This window comes from Ranitomeya variabilis, chromosome 1, assembly GCF_051348905.1.
Source record: "Ranitomeya variabilis isolate aRanVar5 chromosome 1, aRanVar5.hap1, whole genome shotgun sequence".
In the NCBI taxonomy this organism is placed as follows: Eukaryota; Metazoa; Chordata; class Amphibia; order Anura; family Dendrobatidae; genus Ranitomeya; species Ranitomeya variabilis.
In genome coordinates, this window is record NC_135232.1 from 81,909,301 (window position 1) to 81,924,284 (window position 14,984).

At 49.2% G+C, this 14,984-nt stretch overlaps 1 protein-coding gene across 3 annotated transcripts in view; it reads left to right on the plus strand.

The window, feature by feature from the left end:
• The window catches only part of C1H5orf34 (chromosome 1 C5orf34 homolog), a 101,804-nt gene extending 87,173 nt beyond the window's left edge, over positions 1-14,631 (plus strand). For 2 of the 3 annotated variants that reach the window (XM_077285442.1, XM_077285434.1), the window contains 6 exons: positions 5,826-5,996; positions 9,607-9,737; positions 10,886-10,990; positions 12,058-12,098; positions 12,827-12,988; positions 14,187-14,631. In XM_077285442.1, coding sequence (XP_077141557.1) covers positions 5,826-5,996; positions 9,607-9,737; positions 10,886-10,990; positions 12,058-12,098; positions 12,827-12,988; positions 14,187-14,221 — 645 coding nt within the window. In that variant the 3' untranslated portion in view covers positions 14,222-14,631. The remainder of the gene's footprint in view (positions 1-5,825; positions 5,997-9,606; positions 9,738-10,885; positions 10,991-12,057; positions 12,099-12,826; positions 12,989-14,186) is intronic. The other variant, XM_077285451.1, reaches the window with a different exon arrangement.
• Positions 14,632-14,984: the final 353 nt, after the last annotated feature.

Below are 14,984 nucleotides of genomic sequence, written 5' to 3' on the forward strand. Positions count from 1 at the left end.
ATTGCAAGCAAACAAAAACACCGAGCTTGATGAGAGAGGCATCACTGAAATCTGTGTTTCAACCTCTGCAGCATGCTGTCTTCAGATTATGTAGCAAAAACCTGCTGACAGATTCCCTTTAAGCATCTTCTACATATTCCCAAACAAAGCCGTTGATTCTTCTTGTTGCTGTTTTCGCCATCTGACAAGTTTCCTAGTTATAAATGATATTTCAGAAAGTGAAGCAGAAAATATCAGGGATTCCCGCTGATCTCACTGGACCTGCTGCTGCACATACTGTATTGGGGTCAGACATCTCCTCGGCTGCTGCACATACTGTATTGGGGTCAGACATCTCCTCGGCTGCTGCACATACTGTAATGGGGTCAGACATCTCCTCGGCTGCTGCACATAATGTATTGGGGTCAGACATCTCCTCGGCTGCTGCACATACTGTATTGGGGTCAGACATCTCCTCGGCTGCTGCACATGCTGTAATGGGGTCAGACATCTCCTCGGCTGCTGCACATACTGTATTGGGGTCAGACATCTCCTCGGCTGCTGCACATACTGTATTGGGGTCAGACATCTCCTCGGCTGCTGCACATACTGTATTGGGGTCAGACATCTCCTCGGCTGCTGCACATACTGTATTGGGGTCAGACATCTCCTCGGCTGCTGCACATACTGTATTGGGGTCAGACATCTCCTCGGCTGCTGCACATACTGTATTGGGGTCACGCAGCTCCTCGGCTGCTGCACATACTGTATTGGGGTCAGACATCTCCTCGGCTGCTGCACATACTGTATTGGGGTCAGACGACATCTCGGCTGCTGCACATACTGTATTGGGGTCAGACATCTCCTCGGCTGCTGCACATACTGTATTTGGGTCAGACATCTCCTCGGCTGCTGCACATACTGTATTGGGGTCAGACATCTCCTCGGCTGCTGCACATACTGTATTGGGGTCACGCAGCTCCTCGGCTGCTGCACATACTGTATTGGGGTCACGCAGCTCCTCGGCTGCTGCACATACTGTATTGGGGTCACACATCTCCTCGGCTGCTGCACATACTGTATTGGGGTCAGACATCTCCTCGGCTGCTGCACATACTGTATTGGGGTCACACATCTCCTCGGCTGCTGCACATACTGTATTGGGGTCACACATCTCCTCGGCTGCTGCACATACTGTATTGGGGTCACACAGCTCCTCGGCTGCTGCACATACTGTATTGGGGTCAGACATCTCCTCGGCTGCTCTACATACTGTATTGGGGTCAGACATCTCCTCGGCTGCTGCACATACTGTAATGGGGTCAGACATCTCCTCGGCTGCTGCACATAATGTATTGGGGTCACACATCTCCTCGGCTGCTGCACATACTGTATTGGGGTCACACATCTCCTCGGCTGCTGCACATACTGTATTGGGGTCAGACATCTCCTCGGCTGCTGCACATACTGTATTGGGGTCACGCAGCTCCTCGGCTGCTGCACATACTGTATTGGGGTCACACATCTCCTCGGCTGCTGCACATACTGTATTGGGGTCACACATCTCCTCGGCTGCTGCACATACTGTATTGGGGTCAGACATCTCCTCGGCTGCTGCACATACTGTATTGGGGTCAGACATCTCCTCGGCTGCTGCACATACTGTATTGGGGTCAGACATCTCCTCGGCTGCTGCACATACTGTATTGGGGTCACGCAGCTCCTCGGCTGCTGCACATACTGTATTGGGGTCACACATCTCCTCGGCTGCTGCACATACTGTATTGGGGTCAGACATCTCCTCGGCTGCTGCACATACTGTATTGGGGTCAGACATCTCCTCGGCTGCTGCACATACTGTATTGGGGTCAGACGACATCTCGGCTGCTGCACATACTGTATTGGGGTCAGACATCTCCTCAGCTGCTGCACATACTGTATTGGGGTCAGACATCTCCTCGGCTGCTGCACATACTGTATTGGGGTCAGACATCTCCTCGGCTGCTGCACATACTGTATTGGGGTCAGACATCTCCTCGGCTGCTGCACATACTGTATTGGGGTCACGCAGCTCCTCGGCTGCTGCACATACTGTATTGGGGTCACACATCTCCTCGGCTGCTGCACATACTGTATTGGGGTCAGACATCTCCTCGGCTGCTGCACATACTGTATTGGGGTCACACATCTCCTCGGCTGCTGCACATACTGTATTGGGGTCACACATCTCCTCGGCTGCTGCACATACTGTATTGGGGTCACACAGCTCCTCGGCTGCTGCACATACTGTATTGGGGTCAGACATCTCCTCGGCTGCTCTACATACTGTATTGGGGTCAGACATCTCCTCGGCTGCTGCACATACTGTAATGGGGTCAGACATCTCCTCGGCTGCTGCACATAATGTATTGGGGTCACACATCTCCTCGGCTGCTGCACATACTGTATTGGGGTCAGACATCTCCTCGGCTGCTGCACATACTGTATTGGGGTCAGACATCTCCTCGGCTGCTGCACATACTGTATTGGGGTCACGCAGCTCCTCGGCTGCTGCACATACTGTATTGGGGTCACACATCTCCTCGGCTGCTGCACATACTGTATTGGGGTCACACATCTCCTCGGCTGCTGCACATACTGTATTGGGGTCAGACATCTCCTCGGCTGCTGCACATACTGTATTGGGGTCACACATCTCCTCGGCTGCTGCACATACTGTATTGGGGTCACACAGCTCCTCGGCTGCTGCACATACTGTATTGGGGTCAGACATCTCCTCGGCTGCTCTACATACTGTATTGGGGTCAGACATCTCCTCGGCTGCTGCACATACTGTAATGGGGTCAGACATCTCCTCGGCTGCTGCACATAATGTATTGGGGTCACACATCTCCTCGGCTGCTGCACATACTGTATTGGGGTCAGACATCTCCTCGGCTGCTGCACATACTGTAATGGGGTCAGACATCTCCTCGGCTGCTGCACATACTGTATTGGGGTCACACAGCTCCTCGGCTGCTGCACATACTGTATTGGGGTCAGACATCTCCTCGGCTGCTCTACATACTGTATTGGGGTCAGACATCTCCTCGGCTGCTGCACATACTGTAATGGGGTCAGACATCTCCTCGGCTGCTGCACATACTGTATTGGGGTCACGCAGCTCCTCGGCTGCTGCACATACTGTATTGGGGTCACACATCTCCTCGGCTGCTGCACATACTGTATTGGGGTCACACATCTCCTCGGCTGCTGCACATACTGTATTGGGGTCAGACATCTCCTCGGCTGCTGCACATACTGTATTGGGGTCAGACATCTCCTCGGCTGCTGCACATACTGTATTGGGGTCAGACATCTCCTCGGCTGCTGCACATACTGTATTGGGGTCAGACATCTCCTCGGCTGCTGCACATACTGTATTGGGGTCACGCAGCTCCTCGGCTGCTGCACATACTGTATTGGGGTCACACATCTCCTCGGCTGCTGCACATACTGTATTGGGGTCAGACATCTCCTCGGCTGCTGCACATACTGTATTGGGGTCAGACATCTCCTCGGCTGCTGCACATACTGTATTGGGGTCAGACGACATCTCGGCTGCTGCACATACTGTATTGGGGTCAGACATCTCCTCGGCTGCTGCACATACTGTATTGGGGTCAGACATCTCCTCGGCTGCTGCACATACTGTATTGGGGTCAGACATCTCCTCGGCTGCTGCACATACTGTATTGGGGTCAGACATCTCCTCGGCTGCTGCACATACTGTATTGGGGTCACGCAGCTCCTCGGCTGCTGCACATACTGTATTGGGGTCACACATCTCCTCGGCTGCTGCACATACTGTATTGGGGTCAGACATCTCCTCGGCTGCTGCACATACTGTATTGGGGTCACACAGCTCCTCGGCTGCTGCACATACTGTATTGGGGTCACACAGCTCCTCGGCTGCTGCACATACTGTATTGGGGTCAGACATCTCCTCGGCTGCTCTACATACTGTATTGGGGTCAGACATCTCCTCGGCTGCTGCACATACTGTAATGGGGTCAGACATCTCCTTGGCTGCTGCACATAATGTATTGGGGTCACACATCTCCTCGGCTGCTGCACATACTGTATTGGGGTCAGACATCTCCTCGGCTGCTGCACATACTGTATTGGGGTCAGACATCTCCTCGGCTGCTGCACATACTGTATTGGGGTCACGCAGCTCCTCGGCTGCTGCACATACTGTATTGGGGTCACACATCTCCTCGGCTGCTGCACATACTGTATTGGGGTCACACATCTCCTCGGCTGCTGCACATACTGTATTGGGGTCAGACATCTCCTCGGCTGCTGCACATACTGTATTGGGGTCACACATCTCCTCGGCTGCTGCACATACTGTATTGGGGTCACACAGCTCCTCGGCTGCTGCACATACTGTATTGGGGTCAGACATCTCCTCGGCTGCTCTACATACTGTATTGGGGTCAGACATCTCCTCGGCTGCTGCACATACTGTAATGGGGTCAGACATCTCCTCGGCTGCTGCACATAATGTATTGGGGTCACACATCTCCTCGGCTGCTGCACATACTGTATTGGGGTCAGACATCTCCTCGGCTGCTGCACATACTGTAATGGGGTCAGACATCTCCTCGGCTGCTGCACATACTGTATTGGGGTCACACAGCTCCTCGGCTGCTGCACATACTGTATTGGGGTCAGACATCTCCTCGGCTGCTCTACATACTGTATTGGGGTCAGACATCTCCTCGGCTGCTGCACATACTGTAATGGGGTCAGACATCTCCTCGGCTGCTGCACATAATGTATTGGGGTCAGACATCTCCTCGGCTGCTGCACATACTGTATTGGGGTCAGACATCTCCTCGGCTGCTGCACATACTGTATTGGGGTCATACATCTCCTCGGCTGCTGCACATACTGTATTGGGGTCACACAGCTCCTCGGCTGCTGCACATACTGTATTGGGGTCACACATCTCCTCGGCTGCTGCACATACTGTATTGGGGTCAGACATCTCCTCGGCTGCTGCACATACTGTATTGGGGTCAGACGACATCTCGGCTGCTGCACATACTGTATTGGGGTCAGACATCTCCTCGGCTGCTGCACATACTGTATTGGGGTCAGACATCTCCTCGGCTGCTGCACATACTGTATTGGGGTCACACATCTCCTCGGCTGCTGCACATACTGTATTGGGGTCAGACATCTCCTCGGCTGCTGCACATACTGTAATGGGGTCAGACATCTCCTCGGCTGCTGCACATACTGTATTGGGGTCACACATCTCCTCGGCTGCTGCACATACTGTATTGGGGTCACACATCTCCTCGGCTGCTGCACATACTGTATTGGGGTCAGACATCTCCTCGGCTGCTGCACATACTGTAATGGGGTCAGACATCTCCTCGGCTGCTGCACATACTGTATTGGGGTCACACATCTCCTCGGCTGCTGCACATACTGTATTGGGGTCAGACATCTCCTCGGCTGCTGCACATACTGTATTGGGGTCAGACATCTCCTCGGCTGCTGCACATACTGTATTGGGGTCACACATCTCCTCGGCTGCTGCACATACTGTATTGGGGTCACACAGCTCCTCGGCTGCTGCACATACTGTATTGGGGTCAGACATCTCCTCGGCTGCTGCACATACTGTATTGGGGCTGCACATACTGTATTGGGGTCACACATCTCCTCGGCTGTGTACAGAGACTCCATATCTGCATGTTTCCATCACTATTTCCATCATCCATCATACAGCACTGTGGATGTGACTGCACCCTGTTGTGTCCAGGTATTATGTCCATTTCTTATTCCAGGGATCTGGCCCAGCCTCCAGAGCGGTCGCTCCAGTGCTGCTCGAGCAATCCTTCATCCCAAACCAAGGACTATTTGCAGTATATTCCAATAACGCGGTGTACGCCAGCTATGTGGACGGCGTCCTTCTACACATGATTTGGGGTTTTGCCAACTTTAATACAAATGAAGAGGTAATGTGCAAAGTCCACGTGTTTTTACAATGAAACCCATTCTAATATCAGGAGGAATGGGTAAGTGTGAGGATATAGGGGACGAGGCCCAAATTGTGATGGCTGGATGATGGAGTCAGAGCATCTCCAAAACAGCAGACATTGTTCCTGGTATAGAAAGGTTAGTAATTAACAGAAGTGGTCCAAAGTAGGGCAACCAGTGACCGGTTCAGGAGCAGCCACTGTGACAAGTACTCCTCGACTCCTGGCAACATAGTATATCTGACAGTTACCACCTACCTAAGGCCGGTTTCACACGTCTGAGTCTCCGGTACATGTGGTGACAGTGTCACACGTACTGGAGACACTGACACACGTAGACCCATTCAAGTGAATGGGTTTGTTCACATAATAAACGTTTATCGTATATGGAGGTAGCTGCTCCTAGTTGGCACCTGTTCACATTAGCTTGGAAGTGCTAGTCAGTCTTTTTGTCATGGGTCTGTGCACATGTCATTGTGTTTCCATGGACTGTGTCCGTGGGCAAAACTCGCTGACATGTCTGTTTTTACAGTCAGCACGGGCAAAACGTCCCGCACACATGCACTCATGACACACATAAATGTCATCCGTGTGACATGCATGCACCGCCTCCTGAGAAACAGCGGTACAGTAAGCGCTGTTCCCCGGCGCCGGGTGCTGAAGACCGCTTTCATCATTCTCCCCTGTCTGCCAGCGATCAGCGCAAGCAGGGGAGAATGGTGAGAGGTGTATTCAAGTGATCACAATGACAGCAGGCAGCGGCTGATGGGACTATTACTCCCATCAGCCTACTCCTGCTGCCGCTAATAACAGTGATGGCAGGAGCGGCTTATGGGAGTATTCATCAGCCACGTTGCGTTATAAATAAATAAATTAAAAACCCAGCCCAGGTTCCCCTCTATTTTCTATACCAGACACTCAAAACACACAGTTGGGGCTGCAACTCTCAACTGTCAGCTTCAGCAAGGCTGCTTATCAAGAATAGAGGGGTCCCTATGCTGTTTTTTTAAATTATTTAAATAAATAATTTGAAAAAAGGGCTTGGGGTCCCCCCCTATTTTTGACAGCCAGCTTTGCTAAAGCTGACAGCTGGGGGCTGGTATTCTCAGGCCGGTAAGGGGCCATTGATATAGCCCTCCCCCATCCTAAATACAGCAGCTGCCTAGAAAAGGTAAATCTATTAGATGCGCCAATTCCGGCGCTTTGCCCGGCTCTTCCCACTTGCCCTGTACTCTTCCCACTTGCCCTGTAGTGGTGGAAAGGTGTTCATATTTGTGGGGTTGATGTCACCTTTGTATTGTCTGGTGACATGAAGCCCACGGCTTAGTAATGGAGAGGCGTCTATAAGACACCTATCTATTTCTAATCCTATAGTTACACAGCCAGAATATAGTCCTTTATTAGAAATAAAACAAAACAGTTTCCCCTTTTTATTTAAAAATAACAAACACAATTATACTCGCCTAACGCCTTATTCCACTGAAGCCCTCGTCTCCTGTAATAAACCAAAAATAAAAAAAAACAACAATATCCCTCACCTATCCGTCGTTCTGTCCGACGCCGTAATCCATGTCTGGGGATTATAGTTTTCAACCTGGACGGTGCCAAGATGCAACCATCCAGGCTGAGAATGAGCTGCTGCAAGCTCAGCATCAGTGACCGGCGGTGACATCATAGAGGTTACCTCCGGTCACTGAGGCTGTGTTCCAGCAGAGATGAACTGCCGTGGGAAAAAGCCATTGATGAGGTTACCGCAGTTCAAGCTCAGTGTCTTCACAGCAGATCACCGTGAGAAATCTGAAAAGCAGGTTTGAAAAGTAATCTGTCAGCAGGTTTTTATTTAATCTCAGTGCAGCATAACATGGGACACAAGAGCCTGATTCCAGGGATGTGTCACTTATTAGGCTGTGTGCTGTTGTTTCAAAACACTGTTTTATCAGCAGATTATCACTGCTGGACTATATATCCCTTGCAGAGCAATCAGGCTAATCTGTGTAACCCCGCCCCCACCACTGATTGGCTGCTTGCTGACAATGCACAGTGCACACAGGAAGCTGTCAGGCCAGAGTGTGGGTGGGTTATACACAGCCCCTAAGTCTTAATTCTGCTACACCTACATTAGGCTACGTTCACATTTGCGTTGTTGTGTGCTGCGTCGGCGACGCAACGCATGCAAAACGCAGCGTTTTGTGACGCATGCGTTCATTTTTTTAGTGCAAAAAAATGCAACATGCTGCGTCCTCTGCGCCCTGACGCTTGCGCCAAAAAAACGCATGCGTCACGAAACGCAACACAACGCATGTCCATGCGCCCCCCATGTTAAATATAGGGACGCATGCGTCGCCGCGGCTGCGCCCGACGCAACGCAAATGTGAACGTAGCCTTAGACAGGACAAGTATTCTATCAAATCTGCACCAAGCATCCCTGTAAATGATACATCCCTGGCATCAGGCTCTCTCTTGCTTTATATTATGCTGCTCTCAGATTATATAACAAAAACCTCGTGACTGATTCCCTTTAACCACTAACATTTCTATACAGCGGTTAACTTTTCACCTCCCTTCCCCCTCCCTCTCAGCTCCTGACAAGCTGCTGTTATAAATCTTGCAAAATCACCAGCCCACAATATTGGCTTTACCAAAGCAGGTTTCCTAGTCAGGGATCTTGCTGTCCAGAGCTGTGCACTTGTCCAAATAAATACAGTGATCACAGTGTAGACTCCTCTGATGGATGAATGTGTTACAACAGGAACCAGAAAGTCAGACTACATAGCTCTGCACTGCTCAAGAGACAACTTGAGGGGAACCATTTACAGCAGAGGTGTCAAACTGCATTCCTTGAGGGCCGCCAACAGGTCATGTTTTCAAGATTTCCTTAGCATTCCACAAGGTGCTGGAATCATTCTGTGCAGGTGATTAAATTATCACCTGTGCAATACAAGGAAATCCTAAAAACATGACCTGTTGGCGGCCCTCGAGGAATGCAGTTTGACACCTCTGCTTTACAGGACACTTTAATTGGAGAATACCTCGGAGAACTTCCATTTGTTATACGGCTTTTTACTATGCTGGAAATGTGTGCCGGACTAGCAGAAGTGGACGCAGACGCTGGTTAAAGGGATCTTTACTTTTCCACCTACATTAGGAAGGTAGCACTCAGACATGGGCAACTGCAGTATGGATTTAGTAAGATCTGTCATCTAAAGAAATGTGAAATATTTCTAATGTACGATTAATAGTCCTTGTTGGTAAAGTCAGCTCATAGGATGTGTTGCAGTTATTTATCTCTTTAGGCCACGTTCACACGTTCAGTATTTGGTCAGTATTTTACCTCAGTATCTGTAAGCTGAAACCAGGAGAGGAACAATCAGAGGAAAAGTATAATAGAGACACGTCACCACTTCTGGATTTATCACCCACTCCTGGTTTTGGATTACACATACTGAGGTAAAAAACTGATCATGTGACTGTGGCCTTATAGTAAATCTTTGTACTAAAATTGCTCATCGGTTTTACCAGGAAAATAAACTGGAAAATGATATCAGCCACACTAGGTCATAAATCCTTGTGTTGTTGCCTCCATCGTTAGTGTCCGGACAGCACAGCTTTACAGAAATCCTCCGGATCTGCCCGACATGAACGGTTTGCTTATTGCTGTTTGCGCTTTCCAAATGGATCTTCAAAACTGGTAGAAATGGAAGATCCTGGAGAATATGCAAGGTGGGATACCTGCTGTGGTTTTTATATGTGACTTATCTATTTATTTTTGTCAAAGGGGTTGTCCAGAATTTAGTGATGACCAATCAGAGCAGTGGGGGGTCTGACACCCGGCACCCTACTAATCAGCTGTTTGCTCCAGATTTAGGCAATGTGCCGGAAAGACCCAGCAGCCCGGACCTTGAGTAGTGGCCGCTGCCGGGGTCTACACTTTATCTCCTAATACCCCAGTCTGTGGCCACGTCTGTACTCTGCACAGACAGTATATGGTGTGGAGCCCCGATGTGCTGCTCATGTCACATCCCTGCACCTCGGTATAGACACTGACCACACTGCCAGCGATAATTCATGTGCGACAATTCCTGATCCGGAGAACTTAGGTCCCTGAAGTGTCTGTGAGGATATGCAAAACGCTATAAGAGGAGATATAGACCGTTAATGGAGTGACCGCACATGGATTCTAACACTTCCTTTAGATTGGGGGCTTTTACACCCCTATTCTCAGGATCAGTGAGGACCTCAGTAGACAGGCCCCCAGCAATCACTTGTATATCTCCTATCATGTGATTTATAGAAAAACCCTATTAACCATGTTTCATATGTTAGTGGTATTTAATGAGTAATACAGTATATGGTTTCATTTAGTGTACCTTCCATTCATTAAAGAGCTTCTATAATGTTCTGTCTTCAGGAGAGCACCGCTCATCTATCTTCGGGCTTCCGGTTTGCTGTAGGGGCGACCTCTGCACTCTGATGCTACTAGCATTGCTGTAGGGGCGACCTCTGCACTCTCTGATGCTGCTAGCATTGCTGTAGGGGCGACCTCTGCACTCTCTGATGCTGCTAGCATTGCCGTAGGGGCGACCTCTGTTCAGCACAATCTGTCTCTCCTCTTTGGCTAATAGAAGCCGCCCCTCTGTATAAAGCCCTTAAAATGATTATGGATGTGGAGTGTCTTGAGTAGGTGACCCCAAAACTTCCATCCTTTCCATAATGGGTGTGCAGTGGGAATGTTCCCCTGATATAGATGGGCATTATTCACATTCTCCTAATGTGATCTGAATGCCTGATTTATTTTTCTCCATTTTTCTTTATTCCTTCCTCATCCTTTCTGAGTAATACGTCGTCCTATCATCCATGTCTCCCTGTAGCTACATCCGGACGGCAGTGGCCTGGTGCAGACGGCTGGATGAGAAATCATTGGGAGAAATCACGACCCGCGCGACTACAGAAACTGAGATGGTGAAGGGCTTTGGGTGGGTCCGCTTTCCTTTCTATCGCTCCATGTCACATCCTACATGACTGATGCTGGAGCAGTCGGGAGATGTTGTCAGCCGAATCATCCGACAGCTATCTAATGTGCAGCCATGTACATCTCCCCGAATCCCCCCGGCTAATCCGGGCACCACTGTTTCCTCTGAGCGGGATGTTGTTGGAATTATCTGGCAGTGGCTTTATCTTCCCTAAAGGACAGGGCGATTGGATTCCAACCTACTGATCCTTGTGTCACCCAACTGAACCTGTCGGGGACACTCCGGAGGCCCCCATGCACATTAGATGGTCGGACAATTTCTCAGAAATTGGTGGGTCCGGACAACGTTTACTTACTGTATATGGGGTCTTTAAGCCTTGGTCGCTATAAGGTCTGCGCAGGTGGATCAGTAATGCATCCCTGGGTCAGCAGAGTGGGACTCTGAGGGGTTTCCCATTTACAAGGTCTTAATACCCTTGACATTACTCGCCCTTCTGCGCTCCAGCACTGCCTCTCTGCTGCTGCTCCCGCTCTCTGTTAACAAGCTGCAGCAGTAATGACACGCCTACGGCACACGTGACCACTGCAGCCAGTTACTGGTCTCAGTGGTGTAAGGCACATGACTAGTGATTGGCTGCAGCAGTGATGACACGCCTACAGCACACGTGACCACTGCAGCCAGTTACTGGTCTCAGCAGTGTAAGGCACGTGACTAGTGATTGGCTGCAGCAGTGATGACACGCCTACAGCACACATGACCACTGCAGCCAGTTACTGGTCTCAGCAGTGTAAGACACATGACTAGTGATTGGCTGCAGCAGTCACGTGTACACAGCCCGTTATCACCGCAGCCTTGTAACTAGAGAACTACAAGGAGCACCACAGTGGCAGCACTGCAATGATGGGAAACCAGAAAAACCCCTTTAGTTCGATTTATTTATTTTTTTTAGAAGATTGACACTATTGGACCTTGGTTATATTTGAAACTTTATTTTTTTTTCGTTCTTTTAGGGAAATGACTTTGTAAATTGCTCCGGATCCTATGTATGATTTATGGTTTTCTCTCCCCAGGACGGTGGTGCGAGAACTCCAGAAGATTCAGAGGTTTAACGGTATCCTTTATGTCAGCTGCTTGTTTAGGGGAGAATGTACCCCATTCTGTCATCGGTCACCTGGATGTCCGAGCCCAGATAAGGGATTGCTGGCAGGAAGAAATCCTGATGTGACTGCTGCTATTCTTCCTGCAGTGCAGTATTCTACAGGACTCCTCTGCACTCAGTGAAGGGTGTATTATGAGAAGGGAAATTCAATGTCTGTCATTGACCGAGATCATCACCTGATAATATGCATCTTACAGGGCAGGGCAATATCTTGCATGCTGCATCTGCTGCAGAACCTCTTTTTTTATTTTTATAAAGGAATGCTTTTACATTTCTGATCTCTAATAAGGCAGCCGTACTACTAAAGCCGGTACCATCCAGCCATTGCCATCATCATTCCATTTGCCTACATTGTGCCTCTTATAGTTATTTGGGACATTTATGGGGTATCCGCAGGATGGACTCTCTCAGGAGGAGTGGGCCGCGCAGGCTTGTATGGGGATTCCCAGATCTCCCGTATAACTAAATGTCGCTCTCCATATAAATGACCATCTCTCCATCCTGACGGCGGCCCGCTCGTATTCCTCTCCGGGGGGGGGGGATCTGTGTAATGTCTGCATTGTGAATCCTGCTGACAGCTCGGCTTTATAGGAATTGTTATTGCAGCCATTAGGTTTTCGTTTTGCAGCCAAGTAGACCATTACTGCGTCCTCATTGTATTTCCTAACACATACATCCAGTCCTATCGGAGAACGGCTGTGCCCAGAGCCCCAGAAACGACACTACACGTCCCAGTTGGCTGGATAACGATGATGGAGGGGGAGGTGACATGAATATACAGGCTATTCTGGAGAAGACGGCAAAAGCCATACAGGATATTGACTCGCTGCTTTCTTGTAGATGTGAGTCCTGTACAGAAGCAGCCGATCATCTTCACATTCCACTATTATTGTATTATATTCCCAGGTCTACTTGTGAACTGCTGATATGTAGATTTTCGGAAACAAAAGGGGAACTTCACCGGATTTTAATTTTCCATGATATTTTCTGGATTTTTTTGCCCAGTGCTAGGACATTAGAGCTCTCTAGAGCTGAACACTTATGTGCATAGTGGAGTTTGGGGAGAGTTGTTAGCTGTAGGATCATGTAAGGTGCATGGGCTCCTTTAGTCTCCCCTTCGGTGTCTCAGGAATCTTGTGAATAGCCTCTTCATAGAGGAAAAACAGGGTCTCTAATGCCACTTATTGCAGGTAGCAAACCTAGAAGTCGATGTTGACCCTTTGTAGGGGCTTGCCACATGACTGAGGATCTAAAGCTGAATCAGAATCTGTTTGCAGACCGCTAATTTGGGGGTCTCACCCCTCATCAGTGCAGAGTAGGAGACTGGTATATTGGGGTTCTCACCCCTCATTAGTGCAGAGTAGGAGACTGGTATATTGGGGTTCTCACCCCTCATTAGTGCAGAGTAGGAGACTGGTATATTGGGGTTCTCACCCCTCATCAGTGCAGAGTAGGAGACTGGTATATTGGGGTTCTCACCCCTCATCAGTGCAGAGTAGGAGACTGGTATATTGGGGTTCTCACCCCTCATCAGTGCAGTGTAGAAGATAGCTAATTTGGAGGTCTCACCCCTCGTCAGTGCAGAGTAGGAGCCTGGTATTTTGGGGTTCTCGCCCCTTGTCAGTGCAGAGTAGGAGCCTGGTATTTTGGGGTTCTCGCCCCTCGTCAGTGCAGAGTAGGAGCCTGGTATTTTGGGGTTCCCTCCTCTCGTCAGTGCAGAGTAGGAGCCTGGTATTTCGGGGTTTTTGCCCCTCGTCAGTGCAGAGTAAGAGCTTGGTATTTCGGGGTTCTTGACCCTCATCAGTGCAGAGTAGGAGTCTGGTATTTCGAGATTTTTGTTCCTTGTCAGTGCAGAGTAGGATAATAGTTGGCTCGGTGAGAGGTCTTAAGTGGAGGTTCTAAGGGGTAACGTTTCTTCAGGACACTGCCACTCTCTGGCCAATGTCTACATGCAATAGTATATCCTCCTTTACAAATTGTGTCATGTTACTGATTCCTAACTCTACTAAACTATTATTTGCGATTGTGCCCTCTCCACAGCTTACAGATGTGCTGATCAAGGGGTTAGACCGTAACTGGTGTGGAGGTGGTGTGTGCCAAGAAGAAGGCCCAGCATTGAGACACCCATACACAAAAGGAGTGGTGCTGCACAGCCAGTAATGGAGACAAACGCACTGAAGTGACTCACCAAAGCTAATGACTACAGTATCATGTAAAGGCAGTCCTCAATAGCTAAGGGAGCATACTTTGTGGTTGGCAACTCTCGATGGGTTACCTCTGCAGTCACCAATTGGATAAGTGGGTGCTACATACATCTTCAGCCGGTCAAAGAAGAGGAGATCAGGAAGCCATAAATAGACTATATGCGACTAATTCACATGATGGATGTGGATACTACAAATGTAACATGTATTTTACAGAAAAACCACTATAACATTATGTAGTAATTTTATATTGTACATCAAAATGTATTAAAGGTATTGACTATTCATTGTCCGTTTCTTTATTGTTGATGTAAATGGTCTAATTCACTGCCTTTGGTGAACATATGTTATATGTTGGAAGTTATCTGTACAGCAGGAATATACAATATTTCTATTATCAGAATTTACCTTCTGTTGCACATCAGAGGCAACGTACCAGAAACTGAGACCTAGGAAGCTACAAGTGTAGAAGTCCAGTAGGATGCGGCAGCCCACCCGCTCCGCCAAGCTCTACAGCAGAGTGGTGAGGGCAGTGGAGGCTGCACGACGTGTGAGAAGAGCCTATTACATGGGGTCCCCGCATGTGACATTACAGGTATTAGGAGCGACTACGTATAGCAGAATGCTGGGCGCT